The sequence below is a fragment of the Rhinatrema bivittatum genome, chromosome 5, assembly GCF_901001135.1.
Source record: "Rhinatrema bivittatum chromosome 5, aRhiBiv1.1, whole genome shotgun sequence".
In the NCBI taxonomy this organism is placed as follows: domain Eukaryota; kingdom Metazoa; phylum Chordata; class Amphibia; order Gymnophiona; family Rhinatrematidae; genus Rhinatrema; species Rhinatrema bivittatum.
In genome coordinates this window covers 78,767,738-78,792,671 of record NC_042619.1, presented here as the reverse complement: position 1 = coordinate 78,792,671, position 24,934 = coordinate 78,767,738, and the positions used below count along the sequence as shown (strand labels likewise).

Here is a 24,934-nt window from a genome sequence, read left to right as displayed (position 1 = left end):
AAGAAAATGTTTTCTAGATATTAACTAACCCAGGTAACCTGGTTATCTGACACTATAAAGTTTCATACAATATAGCATATAAATTAACTTCATTACCTAGTGTCAAAACAGAAGTAGAACTTAAAACTGCACTCTGCTTGCAGAAGGTTTCGAGATGACTTCCCAACATTACTAATGTTTTTTTCTGTGAATATCTCTGAACGTAGAAGTTGCATGGATTTACCACATGGGAGACAAACACTAGTTCTTGAGCACCTGTTCAAAATAGTTTGAAGAATATTTAAAATTTAGTGTTTATAAATATTATAAAACTATTATAGGTCCTGAAGTGCTTGTTCACAGAGAAGACTAATGTCCACATGAAATACTAAGCCTTATGTATCTACATTTCTTTTCATTCTGATGTGCCAGCAACCTTTACATGCATACACTTAAACATTTACATATATAAAAATGTAAACAAAATATTTTTACAAAAGAACAGCTCTTTGAAGTATTTTAGACGACTATACATTTCTTCCCAGGATGCAGTATGCACTACAAAACTGAGCAATTCCTGAGCCCCAATAATTCAATTATCTAATATTTTTTTCAAGTTTCAGTTTTCAAGCTATTAAACTCTTCAGAGGTTGCCCCCAACCTATAGTCTGTGGCTCAATTTTTCTTCCTAAAAGACAGATGTTTAAAAAAAAAAACATACTAAAATTGGAGATAAACTTTAGTACAGGTTTTACATAATGCATGCATTAAAAACAGGGCTCCCTAGGGTATGCAATAAGCTAATGGGATGCAAATCAAGCAGGAAAAAAAGTGCTCAAAAAAAACCCCCAACATGCTAAAATGTGAGTTCCATGAAACATCTGCACTAATGCCGAAAAAAGCGTTTTAAAAAAAGGAGTAAGGAAGCAAGTGATTGAAGTTGGAAGGAGTGTAACCAAAATGACCTTGCATGCAAGAGTGGCACTGGGCATCCTGATTTGGGAGCAATCTCACATGCAAGACCATTTGGGCAAGACATGCCAAGTGAAACCAAAGGGTAAGATTTCTAGGTGGGCACCTACAACTGAACAGTAAACACTTTGGTGCTGTGCGTTCTTAATGGCTATAGGTGCCCAACCCAGAGAGATCATACATTGTTCAGCTGTAGATTCCAACTTCAGAAAACTTACACTGGAAATGTAAGTCCTTCCTGGGCATGAGGTGGAGTACTACCCTGGTCACAATAGTTTACTGCACTGCAGATTCAAGAGTTAAATTTCTAACAAACTCTGAAACAGGCACCAGTTACAGGTTTTTGTTTTCCTGAACTGCTGGACAGCACACACACATGTAGTGTTAAAGTGTGTATTGTTCAACTGTTTGTGCCCACCCAGACAACGAAATTGAATACCAGTGACAGGTGTTCTCCATGGACAACAGAACAAAGCCACACAAGAATGGGTGATGTCATTTGATGGTGCGGATTTGGTTGATTTTCTCCTCTAGCTCAGAATCTTCTGGATTTTGTTCTGAGCATGTGCAGGACTTTCCACACTAGCATTACCATATGAACTCCCACAGTCTATTTCCAAGCTTATAGATCAACTTCCCAAGGAGGAAAGAGGGACTGTGTGGCTGTATATTGTGCTGTCCACAGAGAACACCTGTCACAGGTATGCAGCTGTACTGTCTCATGGACAAGCACGTTACAGCCACACAAATTGGGATTCCCTAGTTAAGGCTTGCAGTTTTGGATGGCTCTTTGTTAATTTTTTTTTCTTTTTTTTAACACCTGTTCAACAGATGCAGGAATTTGTAGACTCAATGCAAAGTGTTACTGGGAACATTTTGTCCAAATTTACTATCAGCACACAAGACACTTGTTCTAAAGAACAGTATTTTATAAAAGTGTGAATCAATGACCATGTGAAAACTCTGCACACCTCTTAAACTGATGATAAATTAAGTTGAGCTAAGACTGAGGTGATTGCTTGTAGATGATACACTTATTTGTTGTGGAGAATATCCAAGTTTTGAATTATAGGTATGTGCTATGCAGCTAGTTAGCCAATAGATAGGGTTTGTTTAGTCACCTTTGCTCCTTGTTTGTTGCTGTCAAACAGTATGAAGAGTCGTGTGGATTTTCTTAAAGGTTTAGTCCTGTCATGGTAGAACAAGAGCACTCTTCTACAAGAGAGAGAACATAGAGCCTACCTTTTGAGTAATGGGTGTGGCTAAGGGAAAAATATAGGTAGTGCAATAGTCTGGTTTAGGTGGAAGTGTGCGACAACCTTTGGTAACAACCTAGGATGAGTTCGTAATACTATGCGATTTTTGAATATCTGTGTGTATGGCACGTAGGTTACTAGAGTTTGAAGTTCACTAACTTGTCATAATGGCAGCAAAGAAGAATTTTCCATGTTAAGTATTTCAGATCTGTGGAAGCTGAAGGTTCATAAGGAGGCAACATTAGTTGTGGAAGGACTATCTTGAGGTCCCATTGAGGTGGAGGGCATCTAACTGAAGGATGCAAATTATAGAGGCCTTTCATGATTTTCACTATGATAAAGTTGTGGGATGCTGGTTGTCCCTGTTTTTGGCGACAAGTGAGCTTGTACAGAGTTAGCAAATGTTGCTTACCTGTAACAGGTGTTTTCACACAACAGCAGGATGTTAGTCCTCACATATGGGTGACATCATCAGGATGGAGCCCAATCACGGAAAACTTCTATCAAAGTTTCCAGAACTTTGACTGGCCCCAACTGGGCAAGCCTAGCATGGCACTGACCCTGCAGCCAGCAGGGGTCCCCCTTCAGTCTTATTTGAAAGCTACAGGCAGTGCCAAAAAAATAAAGCAACAAAACGTTACGAACCCAATACTGCAGGGCGGCGGGCGGGTTTCGTGAGGACAAACATCCTGCTGTCCTGTGAGAACACCTGTTACAGGTAAGCAACATTTGCTTTCTCAAAGGACAAGCAGGATGGTAGTCCTCACATATGGGTGAGTACCGAGCTGAGGATGTCCGAACATACACCAAATGTACCCAACAGCGTGCAACAGGCACAACAACTGGGGTGGAATTTGGTAGAGGGCATCCTGAACCCCACTGGGCAGATGGAAGGGTGTTGGTACGTCATGTTGGAAATAGGTTACGCAGGACAGATTGGCCGAAGATGGAATCCTGTCTTCTGGTTTTGTCCAAGCAATAGTGGGCTGCGAAACTGTGCAGAGATCTCCAAGTGGCAGCCCTGCAAATGTCAGGAAGCGGCACCGATCATAGGTGTGCTACTGAAGTCGCCATGGCCCTCACAGAGTGTACTTTAACACGGTCTTGAAAAGGAATAAGAACATAAGAACATAAGAAAATGGCATACTGGGTCAGACCAAGGGTCCATCAAGCCCAGCATCCTGTTTCCAACAGTGGCCAATCCAGGCCATAAGAACCTGGCAAGTACCCAAAAACTAAGTCTATTCCAAGTAACCATTACTAATGGCAGTGGCTATTCTCTAAGTGAACTTAATAGCAGGTAATGGACTTCTCCTCCAAGAACTTATCCAATCCTTTTTTAAACACAGCTATACTAACTGCACTAACCACATTCTCTGGCAACAAATTCCAGAGTTTAATTGTGCGTTGAGTAAAAAAGAACTTTCTCCGATTAGTTTTAAATGTGCCCCATGCTAACTTCATGGAGTGCCCCCTAGTCTTTCTACTATCCGAAAGAGTAAATAACCGATTCACATCTACCCGTTCTAGACCTCTCATGATTTTAAACACCACTATCATATCCCCCCTCAGTCGTCTCTTCTCCAAGCTGAAAAGTCCTAACCTCTTTAGTCTTTCCTCATACGGGAACTGTTCCATTCCCCTTATCATTTTGGTAGCCCTTCTCTGTACCTTCTCCATCGCAATTATATCTTTTTTGAGATGCGGCGACCAGAATTGTACACAGTATTCAAGGTGCGGTCTCACCATGGAGCGATACAGAGGTATTATGACATTTTCCGTTTTATTCACCATTCCCTTTCTAATAATTCCCAACATTCTGTTTGCTTTTTTGACTGCAGCAGCACACTGTACCGACAATTTCAATGTGTTATCCACTATGACACCTAGATCTCTTTCTTGGGTTGTAGTACCTAATGTGGAACCCAACATTGTGTAATTATAGCATGGGTTATTTTTCCCTATATGCATCACCTTGCACTTATCCACATTAAATTTCATCTGCCATTTGGATGCCCAATTTTCCAGTCTCACAAGGTCTTCCTGCAATTTATCACAATCTGCTTGTGATTTAACTACTCTGAACAATTTTGTGCCATCTGCAAATTTGATTATCTCACTCGTCGTATTTCTTTCCAGATCATTTATAAATATATTGAAAAGTAAGGGTCCCAATACAGATCCCTGAGGCACTCCACTGTCCACTCCCTTCCACTGAGAAAATTGCCCATTTAATCCTACTCTCCGTTTCCTGTCTTTTAGCCAGTTTGCAATCCACGAAAGGACATCGCCACCTATCCCATGACTTTTTACTTTTCCTAGAAGCCTCTCATGAGGAACTTTGTCAAACGCCTTCTGAAAATCCAAGTATACTATATCTACCGGTTCACCTTTATCCACATGTTTATTAACTCCTTCAAAAAAGTGAAGCAGATTTGTGAGGCAAGACTTCCCCTGGGTAAAGCCAAGTTGACTTTGTTCCATTAAACCATGTCTTTCTATATGTTCTGTGATTTTGATGTTTAGAACACGTTCCACTATTTTTCCTGGCACTGAAGTCAGGCTAACCGTCTGTAGTTTCCCGGATTGCCCCTGGAGCCCTTTTTAAATATTGGGGTTACATTTGCTATCCTCCAGTCTTCAGGTACAATGGATGATTTTAATGATAAGTTACAAATTTTTACTAATAGGTCTGAAATTTCATTTTTTAGTTCCTTCAGAACTCTGGGGTGTATACCATCTGGTCCAGGTGAATGCCTGCTTGCCGATAGCAAAAAGATATGCAGTCCGCCAACCAGGAGGAGAGAGAGTCTGCTTACCCACAGGTTGCCCTAATTTATTGGGATGGAAAGAGACGAATAACTGAGTGCTCTTCCTGTGGGCAACTGTACGGTCTAGGTAGAACACTAGAGCCCTTTTACAGTCCAGGGTATGCAGAGCCTGCTCCCCTGGGTTGGAGTGGGGCCTGGGAAAAAAGATAGATAGTATGATGGATTGATTAATGTGAAACTCCGAAACTACCTTAGGCAAAAACTTAGGGTGAGTGCGGAGTACCGCCCTGTCCTGCAGGAGTTTAGTGTAAGGCGGATAAGTAACTAGGGCCTGTAACTTACTAACCCTGCAAGCTGAAGTGATAGCCAAAAGGAAAATCACTTTCCATGTGAGATATTTTAGGTCACAGGAGTGAAGAGGTTCGAATGGTGGTTTCATGAGCCGCCTGAGAACCAGATTAAGGTCCCAAGAAGGGGCCAGAGGACGTAAAGGTGGTTTGATATGGAGCAAGCCTTTCAGAAAATGTGTTACAAGGGGTTGTACAGATATAGGGACATCCCCGACATCTTTATAGAAGGCGGCTACCGCACTGACATGCATTCTGATGGACGAGGTCTTTAGACCTGATTCCGATAAATGCCAGAGATAGTCCAAAAACCTTGGGATTGGACAGGAAAAGGGATCAAGGGATTGCGAAGAACACCATGATGTATACCTTTTCCATTTATAGGAATAAGACTTTCTTGTGGAAGGCTTCCATGAAGCAATCAGAACACGAGAAACTGAATCTGAAAGGTTAAGTGGTTGAAGGATTAACCTTTCAACATCCATGCTGTCAGGGACAAGGCCTGAAGATTGGGATGGCCTAGGCAACCGTCGTTCTGAGTGATCAGATGCGGGTCTGTTCCCAAGGGAATGTGCCTGCGGATGGAGAGATCCTGTAGTATGGGAAACCACACTTGGCGTGGCCAGTGAGGTGCTATCAGGATCATGGTTCCCTTGTCCTGACGGAGCTTCACGAGAGTCTTCAAGAGAAGAGGAAGTGGAGGGAATGCATAAAGCAAACCGGTAGCCCATGAGAGGGAGAATGCATCTCTGGGCTGAAAGTGTTTGCTGCGAATGAGGGAGCAGTAATTGTCCACTTTGTGGTTTTGAGGGGACGCAAAGAGGTCTATTTTGGGATAACCCCATTGCTAGAAGAGGAAGGTCGCTACAAAGGAGTTGAGAGACCACTCGTGCGGTTGGAAGACGACTGTCTGCCAAGACATTGTGCACTCCCGGCAAATAGGTGGCCCTGAGGTACATCGAGTGAGAGCGCGCTTCCGCCCAAATCTGCGCAGCTTCCTGACACAGAAGGAAGGAGCCTGTGCCTCCCTGCTTGTTGATATACCACATGGCCACCTGGTTGTCCGTCTGAATCAGGATGACGTAATTTGACAGGCAATCCTGAAAAGCTCTGAGAGCATATCGCATTGCTCGAAGCTCCAGGAACTTTATCTAGTGTTTGGCTTCCTCTGGAGACCAAGATCCTTGAGTCTGTAGATCGTTCACATGGGCTCCCCACCTGAGGTTGGAAGCGTCAGTGGTGAGAATGAGTTGAGGATCTGGGAGTTGAAAGGGCAGTCCCTGGAGGAGATTGTTTTGATCTTTCCACCAGGCGAGAGACAGACGGAGTGCGTCGGTGATGTGGACAATGGTCGACAGAGGCTGAGTAGCTTGAATCCATTGTGACCTCAGAGTCCAATGCCTGAGCCTCATGGCCAGGCGGGCCATTGGTGTGACATGGACTGAGGACGCCATGTGTCTGAGAAGGACAAGGAATTGCTGAGCTGTTGCTGTATGCTGAGACTGCAACTGGTGAGCGAGGGACACGAGGGTTTGCACTCATTGATGAGGTAGAAAGGCTTTTGCCTGCAAGGTGTCCAAGTCTGCCCCAATGAACGACAAGGTTTGAGATGGGACTAAATAGGATTTCTCGTAATTGACGAGAAATCCTAGAGAAATTAGAGTGTGTAGGGTCAAATCCAGAGACGATCGAGCGGCTTGCTGGGTTGGGGCTCTGATTAACCAGTCTAGATAGGGGTAGACGTGAACACCTTCTTTCCTGAGAAAAGCTGCGAAAACTACGAGACATTTGGTAAAGACTTGTGGTGCCGATGCTAGGCCGAATGGAAGCACTCTGTATTGATAGTGCTTTGGGCCTACTAAAAACCTGAGGTACTTGCGATGAACTGGAGATATTGCAATGTGGGTGTACGTGTCCTGGAGGTCCAGAGAGCAGAGCCAGTCTCCTCTTTGTAGAAGTGGTAGAAGCGAACCCAAGGTTACCATCTTGAACTTTTCCCGGTGGAGGTACTTATTGAGGGCATGTAGGTCCAGAATTGGACTAAGCCCCCCGGTTTTTTTAGAAATCAAAAAGTACCGGGAATAGAACCCTAGGCTTTGTTGCGAAAATGGGACGGGTTCTATTGCTCTTAACCGGAGAAGAAGGGAAACTTCCTGCTCCAGGAGAAGAGAGTGATCGGTTACTCTCCACGCTTGTAGAGGTGGTGAGTCCGGTGGAAGAGCAAGAAAGTTTAGGTGGTAACCCTGAGCAATGATTGCTAGCACCCATTGGTCGGTTGTGATTGATTGCCACATGCCGTGAAAGTGGCACAATCGACCTCCCACTGGTATGCTTGGCAGAGGAACCAGGCTGCTGCTCTCCAAGGGAAAGTCAAAAACCTGAAGCAGGCCCCGGCTGGGGGGCTGCTTCTGGCTTTTGCTTCTGAGGCTTGCGAGGCTGAGGTTTTTGATAAGGCCTCGTAAGTCGGGACCTTGGTGGTGGAGGATAGTACTTCCTTGGGCGGAAGAATGACTTCTTAGAGTCCTTCTTAAAGGGCTGTCTAGAGGGGAAGTCAGAAGATATCGATGAGAGCTGTTTGAGGGTCTCATGATGGTCCTTTAATTCAGCCACTATTTGCTGAATCTGTTCACCGAACAGATTGTCTCCTATACAGGGCAGGTCAGAGAGTCTGTCTTGTACTTCTGGACGAAGGTCAGAAGACTTGAGCCAGGCCCAGCGTCTTGCTGAAATGGCAGTTGCAGACACTCTAGTAGAGGTATCGAAGATATCGTAAGCTGTTCTTATCTCATGCTTTCCTGCCTCAAACCCCTTGTTGACAAGGATTTGAAGCTGTTCTTGGAATTGGTCAGGCAGGGTTTCAGAGAAGTCCTGTATTTGCTTGAAAATGACCCTGTTGTATTGGGTCATGTACAGCTGGTAAGAAGCAATACTGGAGATGAGCATGGCCCCTTGAAACACTCGACCAATATTGTCTAGGAACTTGTGTTCCTTGACAGGAGGGGTAGAGGAGTGAGGCTTCGTCCTTTTTGCTTTCTTTTGAGCAGATTCTACCACAACTGAGTGGTGGTCGATCTGAGATTTTTGAAAGCCAGGGGTTGACTGCACTAAATAGGTAGTGTCAGCCTTTCTGTGTACTGGAGCAATGGATCCAGGGTTTTCCCAGTTATTTTTTAGGAGGTCAAGAAGAACCTGATGAATGGGAATAGAATTGATCACTTTAGGGGCATCCAGGAATTGGAGAAGCTCCATCATCTGGTGCCTATCATCTTCATCCATCTGAAGCTGAAAAGGGACAGATTCAGACATTTCCTTCACAAAATTAATGAAAGAAAGGTCCTCTGGAGGAGAACGCTTTCTACTTTCAATAGGAGAGGGAGGTGAAGGTAAGTCATCGGTGTCTGTGGAAGTATCATCACCCCAGGTGTCATAAGGATCAGCAGGCTGACCTGTAGGACGAGAAGGGGGTTGGATACCTGAAGGTATAGTATGTACTCTAACAATATTAAATGGATCTGTTCATATTTGAAATCATTTGGTAAATGTGGATCTTCTTGTGGACAGGCATCTTGCAGCTAAGGAGGTTACTAATTTATTTAGGAAGTTGAAGTTTGCTGATTAGATTTTTCTCAACATCCAGGCAGTCAATGCCAGTGAATGTAAGCTGGGATGGAAGAGGGAACCTCCATATTGCATTAGGAAATTTGGAATTAAGGACAATTTGATAGATTCGCAATGTAAAAAGGGGAAACCAACACGGAGATGGCCATATTCAAAATGGTCTTTGCTATTAATGTGAGGACTTTCCTGAATAACTGGGAATTCTTGGAAAGTCTCATACTTCTCACTCTGCTTTACTTTCTGAATTAGTACAAAAATATGTAAAAAAAAAAATACTAGAGACAGGTTGCAAGTCTACTCACTTTTTGTCATCTGATATGCATGCTTATCTGACAGGCCAAGCTGTCAACCCAAAAAATAAGGAAACAAAGTAAGAAGTGATCATCAAAAATAATTCAAGCTTATATACTACATTACTCATCTTATTCATAGCATTCAATAGAAGGTGATAAAGCATTTTTGCAAATCTTTCAGTACCTATTCTGCCTAAAATTAATATTCTAATACCCATGCAAAGTGCATGCTTTAAATGCATGATACAATGGTCAGCTAAAGCAGTAAACAACTTCATCAATTGCTAAGAATCTTTGTGCTTATAACTTGTGTATAGCAAAGCTAAGCTATGACATCTTAAGTCTTCTTGCCTTAAACTATTTCTGCCATCTTATTTAATCTAAAAGCACAATCTGTCAATCTGTCAGCTGCTGACATCACTATCAAAAAGGATTTTGACTAGAAAATCCAGCAAATCACAACAAATGGTACTGGAGGGAACGCATACTGAAAACCTTGGCTCCATGGAATGGTGAATGCATCAATTGCCCATGCCTGGTTGATTGGTCTGAGCAAAATGTTTGTAACTTGTTGCTGAAGGGGGAAAGACTGGGGTTCTCCATAGAAGAGATGCTTTAGAACCTGGTGATTGCTTGCCCATTTATGCAGCTGAAGCTCATAGCATAACTTGTCCATGAGGAGATTGTGTTTGCCTAGGGGATAGATAGCTGAGATTTGCATTTTACTTGTATGACCAGCTCCCAAACTTGTATAGCTTTGTTGCAAAGTTGGTACAAGCCTTTTCCTCCTTGTCCTTTTAAGGTAAAACAAATTGCAACCTGAGTGACAGTAGTGGGCCACGTATCCTTGGGGCATCATGGACAAATCTGCTAAAAAAAAAAATCCTTGATCTGTATTGTTCTAAAACATGTCCCTGTAACCAATAGCAGATCGTTAGGAGCAAGCTATCTGATGGTATTCCCACACAGCGAGTCTTGGAAGCCTCAAATGCCCCAAATCATGTTCCTACTCAGGCTCCGGACCTACAGATCAGCCACAGCATCCGTAGCCAGCAACTCCAGTACAGCCAGGACCCAAACCATAGAGGGGAAACAAAACCACTCAGCAACAGGACCAAACATCTGCTAAGAATAGAGACTGCTAAGAATAGAGCCTAAGGACAAAAAAAAAAAATAAGACAGTGGTTACTGATGGACTTTAAAATTGGCTACGCTCTGAGAAAAGGGAAGTTTAGAAATGTGTACCTTGCCTGTGAATGACAGTTCATCCTAGCATTGAAGATGCTCTTTAAATGAAAGCTTGAAAAAGCAGGCATGGACACTAGCTGTGGCAGGAAGTGGAAATTCAGGCACATCTGAGGCATCCTAACATCCCGAGGTTGTATGGTTATTTCTAAGCTGCTAGGAAACACTCCTTGCTGAGAGCTTTACCGAGAACTTGACAAACATTCCAAGTCTGATAAGCAAAGAACTGCTAAATACATTATACAAGAAGCAAATGTATTGTCATACTATCACTTTAAAGAAAATGATTCAGAGAGCGCCAAATAATTTACTGCTTGGCGTCAATAAAAAACTGACGATTGCAGACTTTGGCTGATCATTCATACCCCATCTTCTTTGAGAAAAACTCTGAGGTATGTTAGATTATTTGCCTCCTGAAATGATGGAAGGCAGGATACACAAAGAAAAAGATGACCTGTAGAGCTCAGTGTACTGTGTTACGAGTTTCTATTGGGAAAACCTCCCTTCAAAGCTGCCACTCACCAGAAAACCTTCCGATGGATTTCCAAGGTTAATTTCAAGTTTTCTCCTTTTGTATCAGAAAGTGCTAGAGACCTGATTTCAAAACTTCTGAAATGCAATCCTTGCCAAAGGCTTCTATTAAAGGATGTTCTTACAACCCATGGATTGTAGCAAGTTCTTTCAAACCCCTCAACTGCACAGAAAAGGATTCAACCACTTGCAGAAAATCTGCACAGCCTGGAGGAAGCACTTAACAGACTATGTACTTGCATCTGTTGGATACTGGGCTTGATATCCTTTGCTAGTCAGTGAGAATGCCTTTAAAATAAGAGGAGAATGGGGGAAGAGGGATCATGTTTATATCCAGCGTTCTTTAAATTTATTACAAGAAGAAATTCACCAATTGGAGAATTAACTATAACCATACAGGCATGCATCCCAGAAAGCAAATGTTGCTTACCTGATGTAACAGGTGTTCTCACAGGACAGCAGGATGTTAGTCCTCACAAATGGGTGACATTGAGGATGGAGCCCAACCACGGAAAACTTCTGTCAAAGTTTCAGGAACTTTGACTGGCCCCTACTGGGCATGCCCAGCACGGCACCAACCCTGCAGCCAGCAGGGGTCTCCCTTCAGTCTTGTTTCAAAGCTACAGGCAGTGCCGAAAAATAAAATAAAAACGAACCCAACACCGCGGGGTGGCGGGCGGGTTTCGTGAGGACTAACATCCTGCTGTCCTGTGAGAACACCTGTTACATCAGGTAAGCAACATTTGCTTTCTCACAGGACAAGCAGGATGGTTGTCCTCACAAATGGGTGAGTACCGAGCTGAGGATGTCCGAACATGCACCAAATGTACCCAACGGCGTGCAACAGGCACAACAACTGGGGTGAAATTTGATAGAGGGCATCCGCACCCTACCGGGAAGGTGGAAGGGTGTTGGTACATTATGCTGGAAAAAGGTTACGCAAGACAAACTGGCCGAAGATGGAATCCTGTCTTCCAGCTTTGTCCAAGCAATAATGGGCTGCAAATGTATGGAGGGAACTCCAGGTGGCAGCCTTGCAGATGTCAGGAAGCGGCACCGATCGAAGGTGTGCTACTGAAGTTGCCATGGCCCTCACAGAGTGTGCTTTGACACGGTCTTGGAAAGGAATGCCAGCTTGCTGATAGCAAAAGGAGATGCAGTCCGCCAACCAGGAGGAAAGAGCCTGCTTACCCACAGGTTGACCTAACTTGTTAGGATGGAAAGAGACGAATAATTGAGTGCTCTTCCTGTGGGCAACTGTACGGTCTAGATAGAAAGCTAGAGCACGTTTATAGTCAAGGGTATGCAGAGTCTGTTCCCCGGAGTTGGAGTGGGGCCTGGGAAAGAAGATAGGTAGTATGATGGATTGATTAATATGAAACTCCGAAACTACCTTAGGTAAGAATTTAGGGTGAGTGCGGAGTACCGCCCGGACCTGCAGGAGTTTAGTATAAGGCGGATAGGTAACTAGGGCCTGTAATTCACTAACCCTGCGAGCTGAAGTGATAGCCAAAAGGAATAACACTTTCCATGTGAGATATTTTAGGTCACAGGAGTGAAGAGTGAAGAGGTTCGAAAGGAGGTTTCATAAGGCGACCAAGAACCAGATTAAGGTCCCAAGATGGGGACGGAGGACATATTTTTCGAACCTGTTTTCCATGTTTTCCAAGTTCTATAACCTTGTTATATGTGCCGCCTCTAGGCATAATTTTTATGTTTCAATGTAAACCGATGTGATCTGTATTTTAATACAGGAACACCGGTATATAAAAATCTAAAAATAAATAAATAAATAAAGGTGGCTTCAAATGGAGCAAGCCTTTAAGAAAGCGTGTTACAAGGGGTTGTACTGAAATAGGGACACCCCCGATACCATTATGGAAGGCGGCTACCGCACTGACATGCATTCTAATGGAAGAGGTCTTTAGACCTGATTCTGATAGATGCCAGAGATAGTCTAAAAATTTAGAAATTGGACAGGAAAGGGGATCAAGGGACTGAAGTGCACCATGATGTATACCTTTTCCATTTGTAGGAATAAGATTTTCTTGTGGAAGGCTTTCGTGAAGCTATCAGGACACGAGAAACTGAATCCGAAAGGTTAAATGGCTGAAGGACTAACCTTTCAACATCCATGCCGTCAGGGACAAGGCTTGGAGGTTGGTATGGAGGAGGCATCCATCGTTTTGAGTGATCAGATGCGGGTCCTTTCCCAGAGGAATGTGCCTGCGGATGGAGAGATCCTGAAGTATGGGAAACCACACTTGGCGTGGCCAGTGCGGTGCTATCAGGATCATAGTTCCCCTGTCCTGGCGTAGCTTCACGAGAGTCTTCGACAGAAGAGGAAGTGGAGGGAATGCATAAAGCAGACCGGTTGTCCACGTGAGGGAGAATGCATCCCTGGGCCGAGAGTGCTGGCTCCGAATGAGAGAGCAGTAATTGTCCACTTTGTGGTTCTGAGGGGACGCAAAGAGGTCTATATGGGGATAACCCCATTTCTGGAAAAGAGAGGTCGCTACCAAGGGATTGAGTGACCACTCGTGTGGTTGGAAGACACGGCTCAGGTGGTCTGCCAATACATTGTCTGCTCCCGGCAAGTAGGTGGCCCTGAGGTACATGGAGCGGGAGAGGGCTTCTGCCCAAATCTGCGCAGCTTCCTGACACAAAAGAAAGGAACCTGTGCCCCCCCTGCTTGTTTATGTACCACATGGCCACCTGGTTGTCCGTCTGATGACATGGGTCGATAGGCAATCTTGAAAAGTCCTGAGAGCATATCGTATTGCTCGAAGTTCCAGTAAGTTGATCTGGTGTTTGGCTTCCTCTGGAGACCAGAATCCTTGGGTTTGTAAATTGTTTACATGGGCTCCCCAACCGACGTTGGAAGCATCGGTTGTGAGAATTATTTGAGGATCTGGTAGGTGAAAAGGCAAGCCCCGTAGGAGGTTGGATTGATTTGTCCACCAGGCAAGAGACAGACGGAGTGCATCAGTGATGCGAACAATGGAGGACAGAGGCTGAACAGCTTGGATCCATTGTGATCTCAGAGTCCATAGCATGACTCATGGCCAGGCGGGCCATGGGAGTCACATGAACTGAGGAGGTCATGTGTCCCAGCAGAATGAGGAATTGGCGAGCTGTTGCTGTGCGTTGAGACTGCAACTGGCAAGCTAGAGACACAAGGATTTGGACTCGTTGATAAGGAAGGAAGGCTTTTGCTTGTAAGGTGTCCAAGTCTGCCCCAATGAAGGATAAGGTCTGAGATGGGACTAAGCAGGATTTCTCGTAATTGACAAGAAACCCTAGAGAAAGCAGAGTTTGAATTGTCAGGGTCAGGAAGGACCGAGCGATTTGCTGGGTTGGGGCCCTGATTAACCAATCGTCCAGGTAGGGGTAGACGTGGACACCTTCCTTCCTGAGAAAAGCTGCAACCACTACGAAACATTTGGTAAACACTCGTGGTGTGGATGCCAGGCCGAAAGGGAGCACTCGGTATTGGTAGTGATTTCGGCCTACTAAAAAACGGAGGTATTTGCGATGAGGTTGGGTTATCGCAATGTGAGTATAAGCGTCTTTTAGGTCTAGAGAGCATAGCCAGTCCCTTCTTTGCAGCAGAGGGAGAAGCGATCCCAGGGTTACCATCTTGAACTTCTCTCTGTAAAGGTATTTGTTGAGAGCCCGTAGGTCCAGGATTGGTCGAAGACCTCCTGACTTTTTTGGGATCAGAAAGTACCTGGAATAGAACCCTAGTCCTTGTTGTGAGGGAGGAACGGGTTCTATAGCGTTTGACTGGAGGAGAAGGGAAACTTCCTGCTCTAGAAGAACAGAGTGATCGGTGAGTCTCCACGCCTGCAGGGGTGGGGAGTCCGAAGGGAGAGTCAGGAAGTTGAGGTGATAACCCTGTGCAATTATCGCTATCACCCATTGATCTGTGGTGATGTGATGCCATTTTTCTAGAAAGGGGCTTAACCGACCCCCTAATGGTATGGTAGGAAGAGGGATGTGGTGTCTGCTTTCTAATTCAAAGTCAAAAACCCGATGCAGGGCCAGGTTGTGGAGCTGCTGCTGCGGGTTTTTGTTTACGAGCCTGGAGAGGCTGAGATTTATGATAAGGCCTCGCAGACCTAGACTTGGCTAGTGGGGGGTAATACTTCCGTGGACGGATGAATGACTTTTTGGGTCCTTCTTAAACGGCTGTTTAGAAGGTAAATCAGAAGCAATGGATGAGAGCTGTTTAAGTGCCTCATGATGATCCTTCAATTCAGCAACAATTTGCTGAATTTGCTCACCAAACAAATTATCCCCTAGACAGGGCAGGTCAGAGAGCCTGTCCTGAACCTCCGGACGAAGGTCAGATGACTTAAGCCAAGCCCAGCGTCTGGCGGAGATGGCCGTAGCAGAAAGTCTGGTAGAAGCATCAAAAACATCGTAAGCTGTTCGTATCTCATGCTTCCCAGCTTCAAACCCTTTATTTAGTAGGGATTGAAGTTCTGGCTGGAACTGTTCTGGTAAGGCATCTGAGTACTCCTGTATCTGTTTAAGGATGACCCTATTGTATTGGGTCATATAGAGCTGATACGAGGCTATTCTGGAAATCAGCATGGCTCCTTGGTATACTTTCCTACCTATACTATCTAGGAATTTATTTTCCTTAGTAGGAGGTATGGAAGAATGTGGCTTTATTCTTTTAGCTTTCTTTTGAGCTGATTCTACCACAACAGAGTGGTGGTCTAGCTGTGGTTTCTGAAAGCCAGGTGCTGACTGTACAAGATAGGTAGAGTCGCTTTTTTGTTTACTGGAGCAACAGATCCAGGAGATTCCCAATTCTTTTTTAGAAGGTCCAGAAAAACCTGATGAATTGGAATAGAGGTGATGACTTTAGGGGCATCCAAGAATTGGAGCAACTCCATCATCTGGTGCCTGTCATCTTGCTCCGATTGAAGCTGAAAAGGGACCAACTCCGACATTTCCTTCACAAAATTTATGAAAGGGAGGTCCTCAGGGGGAGAACGCTTTCTACTTTCCTCAGGAGAGGGTGGTGAAGGCAAATCATCGGTGTCTGTAGAGGTATCATCACCCCAGGTGTCATAAGGATCAGGTTGCTGACCTGTAGGACCATGAGGGGGCTGAATACCTGAAGGCCCCGGTTGAGGCTCCGAGAAACTCGAAGGAATTACCGGGGGCATCGAGAATGTCCTCGATGGAATCTGTGTCGGCATCGGTGCCCGTGCCGGCATTGAAGGAATCTGTGCCGTCATCGCAGATCTCGGTGGAGCTGATGTGCGTATCGCCCCCGAGGAATGTATCGGTGGCGAGGGACGACATGGCACCGATGGAACTACCCCCGAAGGGGGAATTCGGTACGGTGTTTCTCCACCTGATGAGAAAGCTGTCTGTGACCCGGGTATTGCCGGTGGAAGGGCAGTCATAAGCGCTTCCATGCGGGCAAGCAGCGGTGCCAGTGCCGCTGGAATCGGGTCGGTGACCGGTTCTACTCTCGGTGCCGGAGGAGTCTGGAACCATAGCATCGCTTTGTCGATGGCCTCCTGGACCAGCCGGTCCAGTTCTACCCGGAGACCTGGGGTAACAAGACCCGGCTCTACGGGAGAGGGAGGGTGAGGCTGAGCCGGAGGGACCACCGTCGCCGGTGGAATCGCGGATCCCAAACCTCGAAGGGGTGAGGGTTGCCTCAGTGTCTGCGAGACAGGAGTGGACGGTGCCACTTCTGGTCGAGACTTCTTCAGAGGAGGCTCGGACACTACTGAGGTCGATGACTTTGATTCCTCGACGGTCCGAGACTTATGACGTCGATGGCGATGTTTCTCTTTCCGATCCCCTCGATCTTCGGGGGAAGGGACAGGAGTCAATGGCCGTGAAGACGTCGATGGCGGACGGTCACCGGGAGGCTGTCGATGATGAGACTTCGATGGTGCCAGTTCCGATGACGTCGATTGGCGTCTGAGTATAAGCATGGAAAAGGAGTCCCATCTTCTCCATTCTGGCTTTGCAACCTTTTGGTGTCATTAGGGCACATTTGGTGCAAGTCAGGACATCATGCTCACTCCCTAAACACAAAACACAGACTCTATGTGGGTCTGTGATGGACATAGTACGTGTACAGCCGGGCACCGACGGAACCCCGACGCCATGGCCGTATGCCGAAGATTTAGCCGCGGGATGGTCGACTGCTAACAGGCCTCGAGGGCCGAACTCGACGGTAGCAGACCAAAACGATGGCAAAAACTTACCGAAGTCCCGCAGAGGAAAATTTGAAGAAGGGAGACCCCTGAGGGGCAAATTTTTCTTCAAGAAATTAGTTAAAGAATTCCTTTCAGGAATGTGGTAAGAGCTCCTTAACCGCGTGGCAACTGCTACGCGGAAAAAAGAAGACTGAAGGGAGACCCCTGCTGGCTGCAGGGTTGGTGCCGTGCTGGGCATAACCAGTAGGGGCCAGTCAAAGTTCCTGAAACTTTGACAGAAGTTTTCCGTGGTTGGGCTCCATCCTCAATGTCACCCATTTGTGAGGACAACCATCCTGCTTGTCCTGTGAGAAGTAATAATATACTTTCTACCTAAATGATATGAGTAGGGTGAGAATGATGCCAAAAAGTTCAGAACTCTAAAGTGAAATAAAATTTATTTGGCTAAAGAATACAGGATCTCATAATATAGTTTCTTGAGATAATTTTACAATTCCATAACAGTAAGTATAGTAACCTTTTACTTACCATCTGTGGTCAAAGCAGACAGGATATTATCTAAAACCTGTGCTCTGTTTTATTTAGGGTTTGTTTTAGCCACAAAGTTGCTTCCTAAACCCTACAAAAAAAATATGAGATGCTAACTATTTTAATGCAAAAAAGATCTGTTTTTATTGCAAAAGCCATGTGTGGGTTGGGCCCGTTAGTCAGTGAAATAAATCTCTAATTGCCTAGCAGCATCTATTTATTGTGCTGCTAGGCCTCTTGTGGACAGCACTCTAAATTTAGTTTGACCTTAACTGTGAATGTCTTAAGACTATTATGTTAGTCTCAATTCAATGCATCTCCTCCTGAATAGTAAAGATTTTTGAGAAATATTTAAAAAAAAAAAAAAACACAAAAAACATTGCAACCTGGTTTTTCGAATTTTGGACGGTTTTGTTTTTCTGATGCTTTTGGCAAACTTGGAGGCCAATGTTGGAATTACTACCTGATAATCCCCTTTTCCTTAGTGTAGACAGATGGACTCAGAACAAATGGGATAGTATCCGCGTGCTAGCAGTTGGAGACTGATCTGACGTCAGCACAGGGGCGTATATATCCCCACAGGAAGCGTAGCTATTCAGTAATCTTCCTTGCAAAAGCTGTTATAGATGTGTGTACTGACGCTCAGTTAAAAAGTGAAACAGGATTCCCCTGACCGATTGATAGTAGCTGGAGACCGCCAGCATTCCCAACCGGAAGGCGCGGACACCTGGTAGAGTGTACGCTCTGATGGAAACAGAGGACATGGCTTACCTTGAATCGGTGATACCCATGTACGCAGGCAGCTGGGCGGGATGCTGAGTCCATCTGTCTACACTAAGGAAAAGGGGATTATCAGGTAGTAATCCCAACATTTCCTGGCGTGTAGCCAGATGGACTCAGAACAAATGGGATGTACAAAAGCTTTACTCCCAGCCTGGGCGGGAGGCTGCCTGAGGCCCATGCAGTACTGCCCTCGCAAATGCCAAGTCCTCCCTGGCCTGGACATCCAGACGATAGAACCTGGAGAAGGTATGGAGGGAGGACCATGTCGCCGCTTTACAGATTTCCGCAGGCAATAGCAACCTGGATTCCGCCCAAGATGCCGCTTGTGCTCTGGTAGAATGAGCCTTGATTTGTAGAGGCGGAGACTTCCCAGCCTCAACGTACGCTGCTCTGACAACTTCTTTAATCCAGCGGGCGATGGTGGTCCGCGAGGCCGCTTCACCTAGCTTCTTCCCGCTGTACAGGACAAACAGATTGTCCGTCTTTCGTAGGTCTTGTGTAAGTTCCAAATATCTGGGCAGCAATCTGCCAATGTCGAGATGGCGTAATAAACGCCCTTCTTCAGATTTCTTCAGACCCGCCGTGGTAGGCAAGGATATGGTTTGATTAAGATGAAACTGTGAAACCACTTTAGGTAGAAAGGAGGGAACCGTACGAAGATGGATAGCCTCTGGAGTGATTCTGAGAAAGGGATCACGGCAGGACAATGCTTGTAGCTCTGAGATGCGGCGGGCTGAACATACAGCCAGCAAGAATACCATCTTCAAGGTGAGAGAACGAAGAGACAGGCCCCGAAGGGGTCTGAAGGTGGATCCCGCGAGGAAATCCAAAACAAGGTTGAGGTTCCACAAAAGTACAGGCCACTTCAGTGGCGGACGAATATGCTTGACTCCCTGCAGGAAGCGAGAAACATCCTGGTGCTTGGCGATGGTCTTGCCATCCCTCCTGGGACCATAGCAAGACAGCGCAGCCACCTGAACTTGATGGAGCTGAGGGAGAGACCCTTCTGAAGTCCATCCTGCAGGAAATCCAACACAACAGGGATTGTGGCTGCATGTGGATTGGTGCCGTGAGTGTCGCAGCATGCTTCAAATACTCTCCAGATCCGGATGTATGTGAGGGATGTGGAAAACTTGCGAGCTCGGAGGAGGGTATCAATCACGGGCTCCGAGTAACCCCTCTTCTTCAATCTAGCCCTCTCAAGGGCCATACCGTAAGAGAGAATTGAGCCGGATCCTCGTGAAGAATGGGACCTTGATGTAGAAGGTCCCGGAGAGGAGGCAGGGCAAGGGGCTCCCCTGCCAGTAGTCTTCTCATGTCCGCGTACCAGGGTCTTCTTGGCCAGTCTGGCGCCACTAGAAGGACTAGGCCCCGGTGTCTCTGAATCTTGCGGATGACAGCGCCTAGCAGAGGCCACGGAGGAAAGGCATACAGTAGGGTCCCTGGAGGCCATGGCTGAACCAGGGCATCGATTCCGTGGGAGCACGGGTCGCGCTTGCGGCTGAAGTATCTGGTACTTGAGCATTGGACTTGTCCGCCAGTAAATCCATGTCCGGAAACCCCCAATGATCCACAATCATCTGGAAGTCCGTGGGTGAGAGCTGCCACTCTCCCGGATTGAGGGTTTCCCTGCTGAGGAAGTCTGCTGTGGTATTGTCCTTCCCGGCAATGTGGACGGCGGAGATGTCCTGAAGATTCACCTCTGCCCAAGTCATCAGAGGGGCGATCTCCAGAGATACCTGTCGGCTTCTGGTTCCGCCCTGACTGTTGATGTATGCCACCGTGGTGGCGTTGTCGGACATCACTCTGACTGCTCTGTTCTGCAGTCTGTGGGCAAATTGAAGGCATGCCAATCAGACAGCCCGGGCCTCTAGACGGTTGATGTTCCATGCCGACTCTTCTCTGTTCCACCGCCCTTGTGCGGTGAGTTCTTCGCAGTGTGCGCCCCAGCCGCTCAGGCTGGCATCTGTGGTGAACAAGATCCACGTGGGTGAGGACATCTTCGATCCCCTGCTCATGTGGTTGGACTGCAACCACAGTAACTGGGTCCGCACTCGGGCTGGTAGAGGTAGGTGCGTGGAGTAGGTCCGTAGACGGGGGCTCCAGCGAGAGAGCAGGGCGTGTTGTAGAGGTCTCATATGGGCCCTCGCCCAAGGTACCACTTCCAGGGTGGATGCCATGAGACCGAGAACCTGCAGATAATCCCAGGCTGTGGGTCGACTGGCTCCCATCAAATACTGGATACGCTGCAGAAGTTTCAACGTTCTCTTGGTTGTGAGACTGACCGTGTCTGCCCGGGTGTCGAACTGTACTCCCAGGTATTCCAGTGACTGGGAAGGCTGTAGGCAGCTCTTGCTGAGGTTGATAACCCAGCCCAGGCTTTCCAGAAGAGCTATCACTCTGTCGGTGGTCCAAAGGCTCTCCTCTCGAGACTTCGCCCTGATCAGCCAGTCGTCTAGGTAGGGATGGACCAGAATTCCTTCCCGCCTGAGCGCCGCCGCTACTACTACTACCACCTTGGTGAATGTCCGTGGCGACGTCGCCAACCCAAAGGGCAGAGCCCGAAACTGGAAGTGGCGGCCTAGAACCTTGAAGCGTAGGTAGCGCTGATCCGGATGGATCGGGATATGCAGGTATGCCTCTGACAGGTCTAATGCCGTGAGGAATTCGCCTGGCTGTACTGCGGCCTTGACGGAGCGTAGAGTTTCCATGCGAAACCTCGGGACCCGTAAGTATCGATTGACTGACTTGAGGTCCAGGACAGGCCGAAAGGTACCCCCTTTCTTGGGTACCATGAAATAGATGGAATAATGTCCAGAATTCACGTCCCAGGCAGGTACTGGGATGATGGCTTTCAAGGACAGGAGCCTCGCCAGGGTAGCTTCCAATGCTGCCTTCTTGTGTATGGGACACGAAGATTCCACAAACTTGTCCGGAGGGAGATGATGAAAGTCCAGATAATATCCCTCCCGGATAACGGCGAGAACCCACTGGTCCGATGTAATCTCGACCCATCTGGGGTAGAAGAGGGTCAACCTGCCCCCTATGGCTTCGTCCCCCAGATGAATCGGCGGATTCTCATTGGGAGGCGCAGCCGGGACCCGCGCCCAGGTCCGCTCCCCTCTTGCGTTGCTTGGTCCGAAAGGACTGATTCCTGGCCGGAGGACGTGGTGCTTGGTAGCGACCCCTGTAAGGAACGAAACGCTGGGAACTCCTGCCCCTAGAGGGCCTTGGAAAGGCGCGCTGGCCCCTTCGGAACCGATCTTCCGGCAATCTGGGCACTGGAGAGGCACCCCATGCACTGGCCAGTTTATCAAGGTCGCTGCCAAATAGAAGAGAGCCCTTAAAGGGTAATCTGGTGAGGCGTGTTTTAGAAGGCGCATCAGCCGACCATCTTCGGATCCAGAGCTGCCTCCCTGGTGGCTACGGAGGATGAAATCCATCCCTTTAGCTGTTGTCCGGACCAGGTCAGATGCCGCATCTGTAAGGAACGAAAGAGCGGATTCCATGTCCGCCGCTGGAGTGTTGTTTCTAACCTGTGACAAACAGGCACGCGTCACCACCGTGCAGCAGGTGGCGATCCGTAAAGATAAAGCTGCCACCTCAAAGGCCTGACACAGAATGGCGTCCAGTCGCCGATCATGCGGCTACCTGAGGGCCGTCCCCCCTTCAACCGGAATGGTAGTGCGCTTGACCACAGCGCTAATCAAGGCGTCCACCTGAGGGCACGCCAGCAGGTCCTGTATAGCCGGTGCCAATGGGTACATGCTCTTCAGAGCCCAACCCCCTTTGAAGGCAGCCGCTGGTGCCACCCATTCTAAATCGATCAGTTGTTGCGCCGCCTGTAAGAATGGAAAATGGCGGGCCGTAGGACGAAGACCCTCCAGCAGGGGATTCTGCGCAGAGGGTACCGAAGCGCTGGGACCGGTAATATCCAATTCTGCCAGACACTGAGACACCAGGTTGGAGAGATCCTCCTTAGGGAAGAACCGCCTCATGGTTTGATATGGCTCAGTCCCTGGAGGGAGGTCCCCCTCGTCCGGGAGTTCGGACTCGTCCTGTGAGACCTCCTGGTCTGACTGATCCGGACTATCCATCGGAGGGAAATCCCGTTCGCGATAAGGTCGTGATGGTCCAGGAACCGGATCCGCAGGAGCTGCTACTGCAGCAGCCGCCGCAGGTGCAGCCACCGCAGGAACTACAGGAACAGCAGGAACCGCAGGGCCTGGATGGGCAGCCGTTTGCATCTGTACAAAAGCATGAATTCCCCTTAAAGAGATCCACCCAGGAAATGGAAGCAGCCTCTAATCGCCGGGGTACAAGCTCCCCCGGGATGCCTGATTGGTCGAGACTGCCCCCTAACTCCGGGGTAGCCCCTGGGGAACTGTCCACAAATCGTGGCTGAGACTGGTCCTGGCCCGAGGGTCGCACGGCCCCCTCACATTGGGCACACAGAGAATCTGGCTCATCCCTGCGAGTGGCCCTAAGGTGGCATGCAGAGCAGAGGCCAAGGGCTGCAATGCCTGCTGAAGACTCTGCAGTGTTCTGATCCATTGAACAATAGGCGCTAAATAATAATATGCGGCAGCAATAGGCGCTTAATGCAACAGGCGCTAAATAGTAATATGCGGCAGCAATAGGCGCTTAATACAACAGGCGCTCACTAATATGCGGCAGCAATAGGCGCTTAATACAACAGGCGCTCAATAATAAAATGCGGCAGCAATAGGCGCTGAATACAACAGGCGCTCACTAATATGCGGCAGCAATAGGCGCTTAATACAACAGGCGCTCAACGTGTGTACCGCAATAGGCGGCCAAGACACCAGCGCAATGGTATGCAATAAGCACACAGCAATATGCAGTTAGCAATAGACCCTCAATGGCCTTCAACAGGCATTCAGCAAAAAGCGGTTAGTCATATACGCTCAATTTGCATTCAATAGGTATTCAGTAATAAGCGATCATCAATATGCCCTCAATGTGCATTCAATAAGCTTTCAGCAATGAGTGGTCATCAATATGCTCTCAATGTGCATTCAATAAGCTTTCAGCAATGAGTGGTCATCAATATGCTCTCAATGTGCATTCAATAAGCTTTCAGCAATAAGCGGCCAGCAATATGCTCTCAATGTGCATTCAATAAGCTTTCAGCAATAAGCGGCCAGCAATATGCTCTCAATGTGCAGTTAAGAAGCTTTCAGCAATAAGCAGTCAGCAATATGCTCTCAATGTGCATGTAATAGGCTTTCAGCAATAGGCGGTCAGCAATACACTCGCAATGTGCCGTTAATGGGCTCACAGCAATAAGCGGGCCGCAATATATATTCAATTTGTATGCAATAGGCTTCCCGCAAGAAGCGGGCGTCAACATATGCTCAATGTGCAGTCAATAGGCTTTCATCAATAAGCGGTCAGCAAGATACGCTCAATGTGCATTCAATAAGCTGTCAGCAATAGGCGGCCAGCAATATGCGCTCAACAATACACCGAAACCAAGCCAAGGAGGAGGGAAGCCGCGCCTATTACGGGCGCGGAGTACCTGAGCAAGGCCCCACACTGGCGTCCTCCACAGCGTGCCACGCCGCCGATCCTCTGTGCTTCAGAGACCCGTAGGAAGAGAGGTACACCTTACCAGCTGCGGTGCTTCTCGGCTAGAACACAAGCGGTCTCCGGCTGCGGGGGAAGGGATCACCTCACCACCGCAATTGAGGATATGCACCCGCTACCTCGTCCACGCCGGGACCGAGGGCCTCGTAGGCTACACCCGAACGTCGTCCGGGGGCTATGTCACTGCCGCGCATCGGCAGGACCGAGGACTTACACCGCCGGGGGAGCACGGTAAGCACCCCGGGAGCTCGCTGTGGGAGGAACCCTTGGGTATCTACCGCAGGAGCGCGGGGCTCTAAGTCGAATAGACAGGAAAAACAAAGTAGAATCTAGAATGATAAGAAAAGAGAAAAATTAAAGTAGTCTTGGAAAGCACGCTCAACTAGCGTGCAGGCACTCCAAACTGCTTTGGAGACTGAAATTACTGAATAGCTACGCTTCCTGTGGGGATATATACGCAGATCCGTCTCCAACTGCTAGCACGCGGATACTATCCCATTTGTTCTGAGTCCATCTGGCTACACGCCAGGAAATGAAAGTTGCTCTCAATTCTAAAATGTTGATATGCAGGGATGATTTATACATTATTCATATTAGATCACTTGTGTACCCAGTGATCCAATATGCTTCCCAACCCTGGTTGGAAGCATCTGTTGTCATGATTGCTATATGTGCAGAGGATGTATAAGTGTTCCTAAGTTTTGCCACCATCTGAATGAGCTTCGAAGTGTGTGTGTTTTTGGTATCTTGTAATGAATCATCTGAATTTGCGGTTACTAATGTGCTTGGAGGTGCCATTGAGCA

At 47.3% G+C, this 24,934-nt stretch overlaps 1 protein-coding gene and 1 pseudogene across 1 annotated transcript in view; one reads left to right on the top strand and one right to left on the bottom strand.

Moving 5' to 3' along the window:
• Positions 1-24,934, bottom strand: part of RNF17 (ring finger protein 17) — a 1,084,608-nt gene that overhangs the window by 712,615 nt on the left and 347,059 nt on the right. The window contains exon 11 of the mRNA XM_029603155.1: positions 97-255. Coding sequence (XP_029459015.1) covers positions 97-255 — 159 coding nt within the window. The remainder of the gene's footprint in view (positions 1-96; positions 256-24,934) is intronic.
• Positions 1,017-11,153, top strand: LOC115091547 (annotated as a pseudogene).